At 45.5% G+C, this 15,986-nt stretch overlaps 1 protein-coding gene across 1 annotated transcript; it reads right to left on the minus strand.

Moving 5' to 3' along the window:
• Positions 1-3,508: 3,508 nt before the first annotated feature.
• On the minus strand, positions 3,509-15,627 carry LOC311111797 (DEP domain-containing protein 7-like). Its single transcript, XM_084154641.1, has 9 exons — positions 15,524-15,627; positions 10,444-10,903; positions 8,987-9,117; positions 8,666-8,858; positions 6,213-6,433; positions 5,712-5,854; positions 5,475-5,600; positions 4,607-4,685; positions 3,509-4,436 (listed from the first exon to the last, which is right to left on the minus strand). The coding sequence occupies exons 1-9, from the start codon at positions 15,540-15,542 to the stop codon at positions 4,222-4,224; spliced, it is 1,587 nt and encodes a 528-aa protein (XP_084010767.1). The 5' UTR covers positions 15,543-15,627; the 3' UTR covers positions 3,509-4,221.
• Positions 15,628-15,986: the final 359 nt, after the last annotated feature.

The raw sequence follows: 15,986 nt of genomic DNA on the forward strand, positions 1-15,986 counted from the left end.
CGGTGCTTCGAGGGTGACTGTTGTCGATGTGTGCAGAGGGTCCCTTGTTCAAGCCCAGGTAGGGGCGAGGAGAGGGACGGAAGCAATACTGTTACACCTGGCACCTACTACCATACCCCATTTGAAGGCACTTCAATATTTTGTCTTGCCCATTCCCCATCTGAATGGTACACACACAATCCATGTCTCAAGGATTAAAAATCCTTCTTTAACCTGTCTCCTCCCCTTCATCTACACTGATTGAAGTGGATTTAACAAGCGACATCACTAAGGGATCATAGCGTTCACCTGGTCAGTCTGTGTCATGGAAAGAGCAGCTGTTCCTAATGTTTTGTATACTCAGTGTATATACGGTATACGGTAGGTTAGTGGTAGGGAGTTATTACAGGTGTTTCAATGGTTTTCTCTCTCAGACAGACGGGCATCAGACAGACAGGCAGGCAGACAGAGGTTGTCCGCCTCTCTCATCCTCCCTCCCTCTCTCTCCTCCACTCCTCTCTCCTCCTCTCCTCCACCCCTCCTTCTCCTTCACTCCTCTCTCTCCTCCACTCCTCTCTCTCCTCCACTCCTCTCTCCTCCTCTCCTCCACCCCTCCTGCTCCTTCACTCCTCTCTCTCCTCCACTCCTCTCCTTCACTCCTCTCTCTCCTCCACTCCTCACTCCTCTCTCTCCTCACTCCTCCCTTTCCTCCACCCCTCTCTCTCCTCCACTCCTCTCTCTCCTCCACTCCTCTCTCTCCTCCACCCCTCTCTCTCCTCCACTCCTCCCTTTCCTCCACTCCTCCTCCTCCTCCTCCACTCCTCTCTCTCCTCCACTCCTTTCTCCTCCACTCCTCTCTCTCCTCCACTCCTCTCTCTCCTCCACCCCTCTCTCCTCCACCCCTCTCTCCTCCACTCCTCTCTCTCCTCCACTCCTCCCTTTCCTCCACTCCTCCTTCTCCTCCACTCCTCCACTCCTCTCTCTCCTCCACTCCTCTCTCTCCTCCACTCCTCTCTCTCCTCCACTCCTCTCTCTCTCCACTCATCCCTTTCCTCCTCTCCTCTCTCCTCCACCCCTCTCTCTCCTCCACTCCTCTCTCTCCTCCACTCCTCCTTCTCCTCCACTCCTCCTTCTCCTCCACTCCTCCAACCCCCTCCTCCTCCACTCCTCTCTCTCCTCCACTCCTCCCTTTCCTCCACTCCTCTCTCTCCTCCACCCCTCTCTCCTCCACTCCTCTCTCTCGTCCACTCCTCTCTCTCCTCCACTCCTCCCTTTCCTCCACTCCTCTCTCTCCTCCACCCCTCTCTCTCCTCCACCCCTCTCTCTCCTCCACTCCTCCACTCCTCCCTTTCCTCCACTCCTCCACTCCTCTCTCTCCTCCAACCCCCTCCTCCTCCACTCCTCTCTCTCCTCCACTCCTCCCTTTCCTCCACTCCTCTCTCTCCTCCACTCCTCCTTCTCCTTCACTCCTCTCTCTCCTCCACTCCTCTCTCTCCTCTAACCCCCTCCTCCTCCACTCCTCTCTCTCCTCCACTCCTCTCTCTCTTCCACTCCTCCCTTTCCTCCACTCCTCTCTCTCCTCCAATCCTCTCTCTAGTCTACATCCTTTCCTTTCCTTTTGAAGCGACTGCTAATTAGTCAACAGAACAGAAGTGTCTGTAGGAGTCCAGTCTCAAACTCAAACAGGACTTTAGATCCTATATCAGGATGTGCTGTGTAACCCGGGTGTCAAACACTGTAGGTACTGTATGTCTCTGCTGTCTATTCAGACCCTTATATCAACTGGATTGTTATGCAGCATTCAGTATCCTAGTAGTTACTAAACTGTTAGTTGGGACCCACTTATGGGTCACGGGATGACTACGAAAATGTTTAGTTCCATTCATTTGTAGCTAGTTAATTCTTTAAAATTGGCCAAAAGAGCTTATTCCAACATCAATGTGTGGAATTCAGTAGCTTTATCAAGAGGGTATGAGACTAGGCTTTTTCCCCTGCTACTAATCAGACATGTCTCTAAACCTGAATATGACTCAAGTTAAAACTGGCAACAAGATTCTGTAGTGGACTTTGACGTATGTTTAATTTTCTAAATATGTAAATGTGAAGTGTTGTCGGGGTATGACAGGCATCTGTCTTGTCTGCAGCTGTGAATGGACAAGAGCATCCTTTAAGAAACCCTGAGTACTGTCTGTGAACGGACAAGAGCATCATTTAAGAAACCCTGAGTACTGTCTGTGAACGGACAAGATCATCCTTTATGAAACCCTGAGTACTGTCTGTGAAAGGACAAGATCATCCTTTAAGAAACCCTGAGTACTCTCTGTGAACGGACAAGATCATCCTTTATGAAACCCTGAGTACTGTCTGTGAAAGGACAAGATCATCCTTTAAGAAACCCTGAGTACTCTCTGTGAACGGACAAGATCATCCTTTATGAAACCCTGAGTACTGTCTGTGAAAGGACAAGATCATCCTTTAAGAAACCCTGAGTACTCTCTGTGAACGGACAAGATCATCCTTTATGAAACCCTGAGTACTGTCTGTGAACGGACAAGAGCATCCTTTATGAAACCCTGAGTATGTGTGAACAGACGAGCATCCTTTAAGAAACCCTGAATACTGTCTGTGAATGGACAACAGTATCCTTTGAGAAACCCTGAGTACTGTGTGGGCTGGGAAGGTCTTGTCAGATTCTTCACTTCACTAAAAACACTGATGGGCACGAACATTATATATATCCTTTCCTCGAAATCTGGTGAATGTCCAATTTATAAAAGTAATATTTCAACTGGAGTTAACACAAGCATTGGTAAATTAACCTAAATGAATACTGTGTGGACTGGGAATATCTTGTCAGATTCCTAATTTCACTAAGAATACTGATGACACAGACATTTTGAAGTTTTCCTAGAACTCTGGGTAATGTCCAGTTCAGCAAGTAATATGTCTACATGTGTAAATATAGTTATTGGTAGCCTAAATGAACTTAGTGAGATGCAGTTAGGGACCCTGAAAACTGTGACAAGCACATTCCTGATCTAGTAGGCTAAACTAAGACATCAAGTCACATCAGTATCAGAGAACCTGTTAAACCAATTAGGCATAACTATACTGGTTGACAATCTTTCTCCTGAAGCCAAGTTGTTTTTGCCTTGACAAACAAGATATTGACGTAGCGTTGTGGAATGCAGGCTAAGAAGTCTGTCTTCATTGGGACGATATGCGATATGGAAACCCAGAGAATGAATGAATCTAGGTATGTAACTGTCAGCTGTTGAGTAACAATAGTCTCTCTATTACGGTAGGAGCTACTCTCTTGGTTGGCTACAGACACCAGAAAGACCCCGAGGGATGGTCCATATGAATTTCAATGACTGTTTACAACAGTGGGAAAATAAATAAGACTCAAACTTGGGGATTTCAAATTTCCTCCTGCCTGATCTCAATCTCCAGACATTGTTATACTTTAAATGATATTGTGTGAGCGAACCACATGACAGGGAGTGGACTAGACTGGACGGCCTCACGTCAGCCTATTCTGAAATCCTTCATCTTTATTACCCACACCATCTCCCTATTGCGTAACCACAGAGAAAGAATACATTCATTGAAACAGGATACGCAGAACTTCTTCTGACCTTCTCCCAAAGTGGCAGCAGACCCAGGGTTTTGTTGAGGAATATAACACTAGAAGCCATGTGCATCTGTCACACAATTAGAGTTCTCAATTACACTTTTTGTTCAGCCTGTTGCCATAGGAACCATAGAAATGTAAAATAATATGTATTATATTTTGACAGACACTTGTAGTCTCTAAATTGTGTATTTAAATGATATTTCTGGGAAGTTGTCTGGGACTGTAATTTTCTGAACTTATTTCTAAAAAAATTGTTGAATGTCCCAACTGCATTCGAAGAAAGGGCAAATGGGTTCATTTCCTTCTGAGACAATCTTTACTTCATAAGGCTGACATCCTTAGATTTTGAGCATGAAATTATATTATCAAAATGTCATCAGAGATGAATGGCCCTGTAACAGCCAAATGAAAGAGAATTCCACGTGAAATTATAAAACAATTCTCAAATTGTATTCAAGCTTTCACATTCATCTCTTCACATGAGCGAAGTAAATTAAATATATTTGTACACTGCATTTTTACAACATTTACACCACCTTTGTCTGTCTGTCTTTTCTTTTTACAAATAATACATTAGTTATTCACTTAAATATCACCTTAGTTAGCTATATATCATCACTTGACAATCTGCTTCCAAAGTACTGGACAAAGATCTCAGGATGCCCCTTGTAGAACTGTCCTAGCAAGCGTCTCTTCTCTTTGTTTGACAGTTTGGGGTTCTCGTGGATTGTCTTCAGTAGAGCCCATAATTCCTCTTTGGTAGTCTTCTGCTTGCTCTCCATGTACGCTTTTCCATTGACTCGCCTGCAATATGTAGAACCTGAGTGAAGAGAAAGATAGAGAGGAAGAGGGAGAGGGCATTACGTCTTCATTCACCACAACAAACACACAGAAGGTAGGTGACGCTTTGTCAGATAATAGTATAGACAGACAGACAGACAGACAGACAGACAGACAGACAAACCAAACAGCTTCCAGAAGCTCACATACCTGTTAAGACTTGTGGGTCTTTCCCCTTCACAATGTTGGTCAGTCTATCGCTCACAAGCTTGTGCAACGACACTGGAATCTGAAAGGAGAGGATCAAATAAGTTAAACCATGTGATCAGGGCTGCTTTCATCTGTTTAATCTCACACACAGAACTCTGTGTTTACAAACTGTAGTCACTGTTTGAGCTCGACTCCAATATTAAAGCTATCAGAGATATGGCAGCTTGGCTAGGCTCTAGTGTTGCAATTCTCTATCGCGTCCTCTCTACCCTCATGCTGCTGAGATGTAGGCATTACACACTGAAAAAAAGGGTTCCAAAAGGGTTCTTCGGCTGTCCCCATAGAACCCTTTTTGGTTCCAGGTAGAACCCTTTATGGTTCCAGGTAGAACCATTTTTGGTTCCAGGTAGAACCCTTTCGGGTTCCATGTAGAACCCTCTGTGGAAAGGGTTCTACATTGAACCCAAAAGGGTTCTACCTGGAACCAAGAAGGGTTCTTCAAAGGGTTCTCCTATGGGGACATCCGAAGAACCCTTTTAGGTTCTAGATAGCACCTTTTTTTCTAAGAGTGTTAAGATCAGTGTCTTTCATGAAGTCCCATTCAAACTCCATCCCACTGTTTGAGTAGTAAACAGTCTATTAACAGATGGTGTCAAGAGCCTCAGTGCACTGACCCAGTGGTCTTTAGTCTATATAGTTTAGACACACGTGCAAAACATCATATTAATCACCCACCTACCCACACACATGCACGTACATGCACACACACACACATACACGTACATGCACACACACACACGGACACTCACGCCTACCCGTTCACCTATTCACACACACAGCGTCTGATAAAAGATTAGTGCACACACACCTTGAAGACGTCACAGTGGTTTTCCACCATAAACAGCACCAGTAGGTCAACCTTCCCCTTGGCCAGTCTCATGCTGTAGACGATGGCACTAGAGAAAGATCTCTTCACCGCCATCCGGTTCTCTATCTGGAAAACAACACAACGTTCACATCTACCTACATATATAGAGAGTGGCTGCTAGTAGATATGACCTCAGAGTAGTTTGGCACACTACTCTCACACACACACACCACTCACCTCTTTGTGCAGTTTGACCTCCTGTGGTTTGGCAGCGACGGCCATGAATCGCAGCAGTCTGCGTAGCTCCTCTTTACTGCGAGAGTCCTGTAGCTTCAGACACAGCTGTAGGGCCTCCAGAACCTGCTCCCTCTTCCCATTCACTATCGACACACAGAGAGGACAGGATAGGTGTTAGCGCCCCTGGCAGGCTGGGAGGAATCACAGCTGTGTGAATTCATGAGAGAGATAGCTAGAGAGGATCTTAGCAAAACTAGTTGATAAACCCAGGTGTGGCTTCAGTTTACTAGATAATACTGGAAGAAGAGGCGTCCTCGCTGAGAGTCAGTAGAGGAATCTGAACCCCCCCTTTCTGTCCCCAGTCATGACGTTTGGGCTTTCACGTACTGGTTTAATCAGCTCAATGAACCCCTTACATAATACTTATTATGTAAAAGTCTAAACCCATTTATACACAGGAAATGCCCTAGAGCACATAGACATTGTATATGGCTGTCTTACCCAGTAGTTCAGAGATGCTGGAGTGGATGTCGAAGACGTGGTTGCTGAGTAGTGGAGGGTGCTGTGTCTCTCCATAGTGCTGGGCCAGGATCCCGTACACCAGTCTCTTACACTTGCCCTGGTCCTCACCACAGCGGGGCAGACCCCTGCTCACCTCAACCACCAAGTCATCTGGCAGGAACTCCAGACAGTCCACCGCTGCTGACAACCACTCATCAGCCCTGAGAGAGGCGGGGGGGGGGGGGGGAGATTATAAGTGATGATGTAAATGAAGCCAATCTAAAGAGGAGAGAGAGAGATAGCGAAGAAGAGAGAGAGAGAAGAGTGAAATAGAGAGAGAAAGAGAGCGAGAGAGAGGAGAGGAGAGAGAAAGATCAGAGAGAGAGAGCGAGAGAGAGAGAGAGAGAGAGAGAGAGAGGAGAGGAGAGAGAAAGATCAGAGAGAGAGCGCAAGAGAGAGGAGAGGAGAGAGAAAGATCAGAGAGAGACAGATATGTTCAATCAAGCTGCCCTTGACTTTCAGACAAGCACAGCCCAGAGACTGCAGTCAGTTAGCCATTTGTCCCTGAGTGCCAGAGAGCCCTGGGGGCAGCATCAATACAGAGAGAGGCCCTCACTGACACGCACACACACACACACACACCAGCCAGCTCCATTACATAACACTGTCCTGCTGTGACAGAGGCTACGCTAGGCGTCTGGCTGCAACATGTTGAAAGGCTGGACGTACAGTACACACGCCAACCAAAGCTTAACAAGACTACCGGCCATACATTTCTGCCCAGTCAGATAAATATATAGACTATGATTCACAGGGAGTGAGAGATAATGGAGATCAAAATCGGCTGCTTTATGTATGACGAGAGAGTTATTGAATGTGCTCAGCAAGCTTTAACTGTAGCTAGTCAGTCAATCAGCCTCATGCCTGGGAATTTTTTGGGTTGTTGTAGCTAAAGAAGGTGTCCTTTCACTGTCCTTACCTATGCCTGGAACAAACTATTAAATGGAAGAGGGTAGGGGGATAAGGAGGGAAAGAGAGACGGAGAAGGAGATAAGTAGTAGAAATAGGACTAGTAGTAGAGGTAGTAGGATTAGTAGGATTAGTAGTAGGACTAATAGTAGTAGTAGTAGAGGTAGGACTAGTATTAGTAGTAGTAGTAGTAGTCTTAGTAGTAGTAGAGGTAGAACTAGTATTATAAGTAGTAGTAGTAGTAGTAGAACTATTAGTAGTAGTAGTAGTAATAGTAGTAGTAGTAGTACTAATAGTAGTAGTAGTAGTAGTAGTAGTAGTAGTAGTAGTAGTACTATTAGTAGTAGAAGAAGTAGCAGTAGGACTAGTGGTAGTAGTAGTAGGACTGGTAGTAGTAGGACTAGTAGTAGTAGTAGGAATAGTAGTAGTAGTAGTAGTAGTAGGAATAGTAGGACTGGTAGTAGTAGGACTAGTAGTAGTAGTAGTAGTAGGACTATTAGTAGTAGCAGTAGAAGTAGGACTAGTTGTAGTAGTAGTAGTAGGACTAGTAGTAGTAGCAGTAGTAGGACTACTAGTAGTAGTAGGACTAGTAGTAGAAGTAGGACTAGTAGTAGTAGTAGTAGTAGTAGTAGTAGTAGTAGTCGTAGTAGTAGTAGGACTAGTAGTAGTAGTAGTAGTAGTAGGACTAGTAGTAGAAGTAGGACTAGTAGTAGTAGTAGTAGTAGTAGTAGGACTAGTAGTAGTAGTAGTAGTAGTAGTAGTAGTAGTAGTAGTAGGACTAGTAGTAGTAGCAGTAGTAGTAGTAGGACTACTAGTAGTAGTAGTAGTAGTAGTAGTAGTAGAAGTAGGACTAGTAGTAGTAGTAGGACTAGTAGTAGTAGTATTAGTAGTAGGACTAGTAGTAGTAGTAGGACTAGTAGTAGTAGCAGTAGTAGAAGTAGTAGTAGTAGTAGTAGGACTAGTAGTAGTAGTAGCAGTAGTAGAAGTAGGACTAGTAGTAGTAGTAGTAGGACTAGTAGTAGTAGAAGTAGGACTAGTAGTAGTAGTAGGACTAGTAGTAGTAGTAGTAGTAGTAGTAGTAGTAGTAGTAGTAGGACTAGTAGTAGTAGTAGTAGAAGTAGGACTAGTAGGAGTAGTAGTAGTAGTAGTAGGACTAGTAGTAGTAGTAGTAGAAGTAGGACTAGTAGTAGTAGGACTAGTAGTAGTAGTAGTAGTAGTAGTAGTAGTAGTAGTAGTAGTAGTAGTAGTAATAGTAGTAGTAGTAGTAGTATGACTAGTTTTAGTATTAGTATTAGTAGGACTAGTAGTAGTAGTAGTAGTAGTTTTAGTAGTAGTAGTAGTATAACTAGTAGTAGTAATAGTAGTAGTAGCAGTAGTAGTAGTAGTAGGACTAGTAGTAGTAGTAGTAGTAGTAGTAGTAGTTTTAGTAGTAGTAGTGGTAGTAGGACTACTAGTAGTAGTAGGACTAGTAGTAGGAGACGTACTGTGCTTCGCTGAAGGCCTTCAGGACCTCTCTGTCCAGGTAGCTGGATGTGTAGAGCAGGTCTGGGTCACTGTCCATGCTGTGCAGCGGAGGCCTGGGCCGCTCCTCGCCCTCCAACAGACTCTCCAGCAGGGGGAGCTCTATCAGCTGTAGCAGCCTGAACACCGTCTGCTGGCGCCACACCTCATCCACCACTGAGGAAGACAGGAAGAGAAGTCACTATAGGGACTTTACCACAGATACACACACATCCAAAGTAACAAACACACACTGATAATCATGCAGGGACACATGCCAACATATATTTTCTATGGACACTTACACTCCTGTGAGAGGCCGAGGTTGATCATCTGTGGGGTGATGGTTGAGGTGACGTTGAGGTTCCCCAACACGTCCTCTAGTGATTTGTCTGTTTTGACCAGAGAGTGGTTGTTGGAGTACTGATCCTCTTTACTGAGGATGAACATAATGAGAGAAATCAGTGGACATGATTGGAGCAATCACAGACCTGTTATTACCGGAACCCAAAGTAGCATTTAGAAAATTTTATTTTTCAATCACAGGTGACCAGAATATGTCTACTTGGTGAAATTGGTGTTAAACACATTTAGCAAAACAAAAACTATCTTCCAATTTACCTCCACACTCCTCTTTGGATTTTGATAGAATCATTACATTTTACGTTTTAAACGCTGTCCTTGGTGCAATCATACTTTGCCTCAAGAGTGTGCTTGGTGTGTTTTTATATAAAACTCCTTGGGAGCACAGTTCACCTAAAGTATGGCTTTACAATAACACTCTCTTTCTCTCTCTCGCTCTCTCTTTTTCGCTCTACCTACTCTCTCTCTTCCTCTCTCTCGCTCGCTCTCCTCTCTCTCTTTCTCTCTCTCTACCCTCTCTCTCTCACTCTCTCGCTACTCTCTCTCTCCTCTCTTTCTCACTCTCTCTCCATTTTCTCTCTACTCTCGCTCTCTCCATCTCTCTCCACTCTTTCATCTCAGTGAGACAGATTGGAGGCAGCAGGTTTTCATGGGTACAGTCCTGAGCTGTCACTTAGGACCACTTTACATGGTTCGGGGGAGACCAGAGAGCCACCATGGCCAACGGCCATATGATATTATCCTCACACCACTTCAGTTCTCCTGTTGATCTCAGTGCAGATCTCAGTCCTCTACACTCTAGTGTCCTTAAGGAATTCTTCAGAAAAAAATAAAAGTTTCATGGAGAATAGCTACTTACTGTTCTACACTCTTAAAGACAGAAGAGAGACACATAGCATCCACAACACATACTGAAAACATTGACATCACCTCTTTATCTCTGGACTTCCCAGAATAATGACCAACGGCGCCAAATCTGCAGGCTCTGTGACAAACTCTCTAAACCCATAACCACTTATAGAGCTCTGAGTCAAAACCTACAGTCCCTGTCTCACTGCCTAAAAAGGAGCTCTCTAACCGAGTGTCTAACTGCATGTTTGGGTAGAAAGAAAAAATCATAGGAATTATGCTGCAAGAATCAAGAGTTTGAGCCATGCAAATTAGGTTTACGGGAACATTATCACAATCATCAGCAAGGAGAGCCTTGATTGGACAACTGAGAAGCACCAATCAGTGAGAGTAACAACAAGGTCACAGTGGTTGATACTCATTGGCGATACATGAGTTGAGTTTTGGGATGAAAGCCCTCATAAAATTAATTCATTGTTAATCCGCTATTTGGGAATGATTACGAAACATATCAACTCATGAACATAGCTTTAAACTCAGCCTACCGTACCGTTTGAGAGGTGGGCTATAGCTGTTCCGGTGTTTGCTCGGCGAGTCGTATTCACTCTCGATGGTGATGGTGCTCGTCGAGTGCGAGCTGGTCATGGTAGTGGGACTAGACGGAAGCGGAAGAAACCGGTACAGACTACAGCTACTGTCCTCGAAGGTGGCACGCCACTTTTCCTTATTCCCAAAGACTTTGGTGCCCACCGCCTCGAACACCCGCGAGTCCATCAGGGCCTGGCAGAGGCGTACGGCCTTGGAGCGAGGCACCTCGGCATCGCCGCAGAAACGTGACTGGATGACATGGGCCAGCACCACGTCCACAGCCTCTGACCCCAGGAAACAGTCATAGTAGGTCTTGAGGTTGTGGCGGTGGCGCTTGACCTCGACGCGCTGCTGGAGGTTGGCGATGATGCTGCTCCAGATTAAGGTGGCCCGGAACGGCTTACCGGCCATGCCCTGCTCTCCTGGGGGAGGGAATAGGAGAGGGGGGTTTAGAGACAATGGAACGTTAGGCCAGTTTGGACACTTAGTACATTCAGCACAGATCTGTGTTCTAAAGTCCACACTTTATATCTGAGTAGTAGAATTTACAGAGCTCTTCCAACAGTTCAACATCTCCAAAGTAAAGAACGTTGCAGGCCAAGAACAATAGCACACTCACCAGCCATGACATTACACTGTTATTTATGAGCCCCCCTCTCCCCTCTTCATCTCAACAAGGACTGCAACATGTGGAATATGTACACACGTACACACACACACACACACACACTGTGTAATGCTCTAACAAGCCTTGTAATGGCACCATTGGGACTAATGTCCCACCCCAACCGATCCCCTATAACATGCACAGACACTCTTCTAACAGATAAACACACACACAAACCAGATGTACACACCATGCCGCCCCCATCCCTCTTCATCCAACTCTGATACAATGATCAGATTGTCAGCCTCGTCTCCAGGGCTGTCTCAGCATGCTCTTTCCTATCCAGCCCCACATCAACAGGGTGGGCCGTATCCCACATCACACATCATACACACACAGAATGAACATCATAAGATCGCACCAGTGAGGATAATCATTTCAAACTCATCAAAAACCTTCTGTAATCTTCACATGCAGATATAATTACAGGCAGACACTCACAGTAACCCACACGTATACCTCAATACGCTGTGCATCAATGCATGGCTCTACTTCAACTGCTGCACTGACAATACTGCACCATAAACAGCTTGTTTTTCTGATGTCACCAACCACAGGGACCAAGAGAAGAGAGGAGTGGGGGAGAGGGGAACAGAAGGGAGAGAGAGAAAGGGAGAGGGGGGAGGGGCTGGTGAAGTCCTCGTTGAGATGAAGAGGGGAGAGGGGGGAGGGGCTGGTGAAGTCCTTGTTGAGATGAGGGGAGAGGGGCTAGTGAAGTCCTCAATGAGATGAGGGGGTAGAGGGGGGAGGGGCTGGTGAAGTCCTTGTTGAGATGAAGAGGGGAGAGGGGCTGGTGAAGTCCTCGTTGAGATGAAGAGGGGAGAGGGGGGAGAGCTGGTGAAGTCCTCGTTGAGATGAAGAGGGGAGAGGGGGGAGGGGCTGGTGAAGTCCTTGTTGAGATGAGGGGAGAGGGGCTGGTGAAGTCCTCATTGAGATGAAGAGGGGAGAGGGGGGAGGGGCTGGTGAAGTCCTTGTTGAGATGAAGAGGGGAGAGGGGGAGGGGCTGGTGAAGTCCTTGTTGAGATGAAGAGGGGAGAGGGGGGAGGGGCTGGTGAAGTCCTTGTTGAGATGAAGAGGGGATAGGGGGGAGGGGCTGGTGAAGTCCTCGTTGAGATGAAGGGGGGAGGGGCTGGTGAAGTCCTTGTTGAGATGGAGAGGGGGGAGGGGCTGGTGAAGTCCTCGTTGAGATGAAGGGGGGAGGGGCTGGTGAAGTCCTTGTTGAGATGAAGAGGGGAGAGAGGGGAGGGGCTGGTGAAGTCCTCGTTGAGATGAAGAGGGGAGAGGGGCTGGTGAAGTCCTCGTTGAGATGAAGAGGGGAGAGGGGCTGGTGAAGTCCTCGTTGAGATGAAGGGGGGAGGGGCTGGTGAAGTCCTCGTTGAGATGAAGGGGGGAGGGGCTGGTGAAGTCCTTGTTGAGATGAAGAGGGGAGAGAGGGGAGGGGCTGGTGAAGTCCTCGTTGAGATGAAGAGGGGAGAGGGGCTGGTGAAGTCCTCGTTGAGATGAAGAGGGGAGAGGGGCTGGTGAAGTCCTCGTTGAGATGAAGGGGGGAGGGGCTGGTGAAGTCCTCGTTGAGATGAAGGGGGGAGGGGCTGGTGAAGTCCTCGTTGAGATGAAGGGGGGCCACAGCTTGCCTACTCCGCTGCTGTCATTGACACTGGTTTTGCTGGTGGTTGTGGAAGGAAAAGGGTGTGTGTGTGTGTTTGTGTTTGTGTGTGGTAGGTCTGTGAGAGGCTTTCATGCCTCCCCCAGCGGGAACCATTTCAAGTCTGGTAAGCAAATGTTAGCGTAGTCTTCAGGAAGGAGCTGAGAATAGAACACTGGGGACTGAAGCTCAACAAATAACTTCCTCACAGCACCACTACAGGCTCATATGACATCACGACCTGATAAAGACCATTATGACCCCAAAACACACTACTAGCTCAATGAAGACCATGCTTGACAGCACCAGACGGAGTAGGATAAAGTTGCTCCTAAGTTGATCTAACATCATCTAATAACATTTTCACCCTTAATGGTTAAGGTTATGATTTGAGGATGGTAATCTGATTCTAGATCTGTGTCAAAGGGCACCTTCCACCTGGAGCGTAGGTAGCAGGCAGTGAGCAGACATTCACTTTCTTCTCATTCACATAACAAAACAGGTCCATAAGGAAGAAGGCGTGTGCTGGATGAATCATATCTCGATGAACCATAGGTTGATGTGTCCCATTGATATTGATGTCAAACACAGTTTCCCTCTTCGGACGGCACTCAGCCAAGAAAATATCCTGTACCGCTTGGAAGGTTTTGCATATAACGGATGTAACCAATGACCTATGGTGTAACAGACACTGTCCAGTCACTACAGCTGTTTGACAGACAGTTGATAGCCAGAATAATATCACAACTCTGGATAAAATAACAAGAAAAATATATTAGCCTGACATGACCATCACAGCACGGTTGATAGCCTGACATGACCATCACAGCACGGTTGATAGCCTGACATGACCATCACAGCACGGTTGATAGCCTGACATGACCATCACAGCACGGTTGATAGCCTGACATGACCATCACAGCACGGTTGATAGCCTGACATGACCATCACAGCACGGTTGATAGCCTGACATGGCCATCACAGCACGGTTGATAGCCTGACATGACCATCACAGCATGGTTGATAGCCTGACATGACCATCACAGCATGGTTGATCCATAAACTATGGACCAAAATCATAGGACACTATGCATGAGAGATATCAACTGAATAGATGTCAAACAGAGGGAGATGAAGCTCAGTTGGTAAAGCATGGCACCTGCAACGTCAGGGTTGTGGGTTCGATTCCCACAGGGGACCAGTATGAAAAAGTACAAAAATGTATGCACTCACTACTGTAAGTTGCTCTGGATAAGAATGTCTGCAAAATGACTAAAATGTAGAATGATGAAGTGAAAAACAAAGAACCTACAGGCTAATGTTTATGACCATGTAATATTAGCCTAATGCAGGCCTTAAAAAAGACATGAGGCTGAAATACAATTACACACGATTACAAGACATTAATTGGTTTAACACCCAGAAAACCCCATTACTGGATAAATGACTAAACTGCATTAGGATGGAATCCTTTATTTGGGAGTTAAGAAAGGGGTATTAGAGTGCGACCATCTGGAAAAACCTTCTGGGGGTCCTGGTACAGTAATCCGGATCTGCTCAATGTCAGCATCACTCAGGTTTAGGAGGTCATAGACTTATATCACAGAGGTCACAGGGTCGATGTGCGGATGAAAACAATCCTGGGAATCGGAATGGTATGTCACCTCGGTTTGCCCGCCCCGACTGAGATTGGAGCCAGTTTGCATAGCTGTCGCCAAACATCCCACCTCCCCTCCCTCCCTCAGTCCCCAGCTCTGCTTCTCTCCTCCCGCGGGCGCGTTGCATCAGGTGGGAATTCGCTCAAGGGCGACAAAGAGCGGTGTGTTTGCACACCATGCAGGTAAATAATCGCAATGGGAACAGTATCACCGCATACTTACTCACAAATGGAACGTGTTGACTTGTGGACTGATAGGGGAGACTATTTGCTGTAGCCGTAAGTGCACCTATTGGAAAGAATTAGGCTCAGGTAGAAGACCTTGGAGTTTTACATGATTCTTTCATGATTTTACATAGCTTATTTTTTATAGCCTACCAACAAGGAGATTTCGAAGAATGCCAAAAAGCAACAGGCATCAGACAGAAAGTAGGCTTGGATTGGTTCTGTGACGTTCATTCCTTTACGCGCTCAGACTAGTCACAATTGATAGAGCCTGAAGGAAAACACTAATGTAAATCTAAAACCCATGCAGTTTGAATTTGAATCTAAATACATCTCACGGCAGGATATGCCTTAGCCTACAAGAGCTGAAAAGCTACATTGCCATACGTCCTTGGGAATCAGAAATACTGTAGTTCCTCCGAATAAAAAAATACCCTCACAGTAGTCTAATAATTAATAGAGCTATGGTAATGAATTAATTATTTGAACATATGAACTGTTAACTGTTACATTAGGAAACAATATATACAATGTTTAGCAATTACAGGCTATATAGCCTAGTTGACTGGGATGTGATCAATCTAGGTTACAACTAAAAACGGAGCCATAGGCTTAGGATACATTTAAATTATAAATCATTTGTATCTATTCAGCTCCATAGCCTAAACAGTGATGCATTAACACATTCATTGAACACATTCATTGAAACTGTAGCAAAAGCAAATCACTTTCTCTAACATTTTCTGATAGGCTTATTGGAAAACGAAACAAAAGCTGTGGCATGATTTCGTAACAACAACATAAAACATTTCAAAGTTATCATAAAGGAGGAAATATATTATTATGCCTACCTCGTTGTTTGTGCAGCATGAAAAAGTTCCCGGAGCGCTAAACAGCTAACTCTCTTTTCCTCCGTATCATTTGGCTCATACTACTAACGTCTATCCTCTTGCTATCTCCGAAGTCCCTTTTCGCACCACAGTGACGCAACTGCAGGGTCAACCCCGAAACCGCCTCCCTCTCTCAATGTTATTTAGGACACACATTTACAACGTTAAATAACGCCTCCACCTCCAACCTCATTTACATGATAAGTATTTTGGCTTTTTAGACATTTAGCCTATGAAAAGACCGAGAATATGTTTTAAAAGTGTTACATCTCTCTGTCTCCCTCTCTCTCGCTCACACACAGACACGCGCGCGCGCGCGCACACACACACATTAATTGTATAGGTTTCAAATTCTTTAACAGAGACCAAAGGTTTATACACTTTAGCTGTTTACATGTTCTGAATTGACATCTTACCTTTAGCC

The sequence above is a fragment of the Coregonus lavaretus genome, assembly GCF_964263955.1.
Source record: "Coregonus lavaretus genome assembly, chromosome: 37".
In the NCBI taxonomy this organism is placed as follows: Eukaryota; Metazoa; Chordata; class Actinopteri; order Salmoniformes; family Salmonidae; genus Coregonus; species Coregonus lavaretus.

Excerpts from the sequence above, each read along its gene's own strand:
- LOC311111797 (XM_084154641.1), bottom strand. Across the intron at positions 6,434-8,665 it reads AAGGCCTTCAGCGAAGCACA|GGCTGATGAGTGGTTGTCAG; the intron begins GTACGTCTCCTA and ends CGCCTCTCTCAG. Across the intron at positions 5,855-6,212 it reads CAGCATCTCTGAACTACTGG|TGAATGGGAAGAGGGAGCAG; the intron begins GTAAGACAGCCA and ends GTGTGTCGATAG.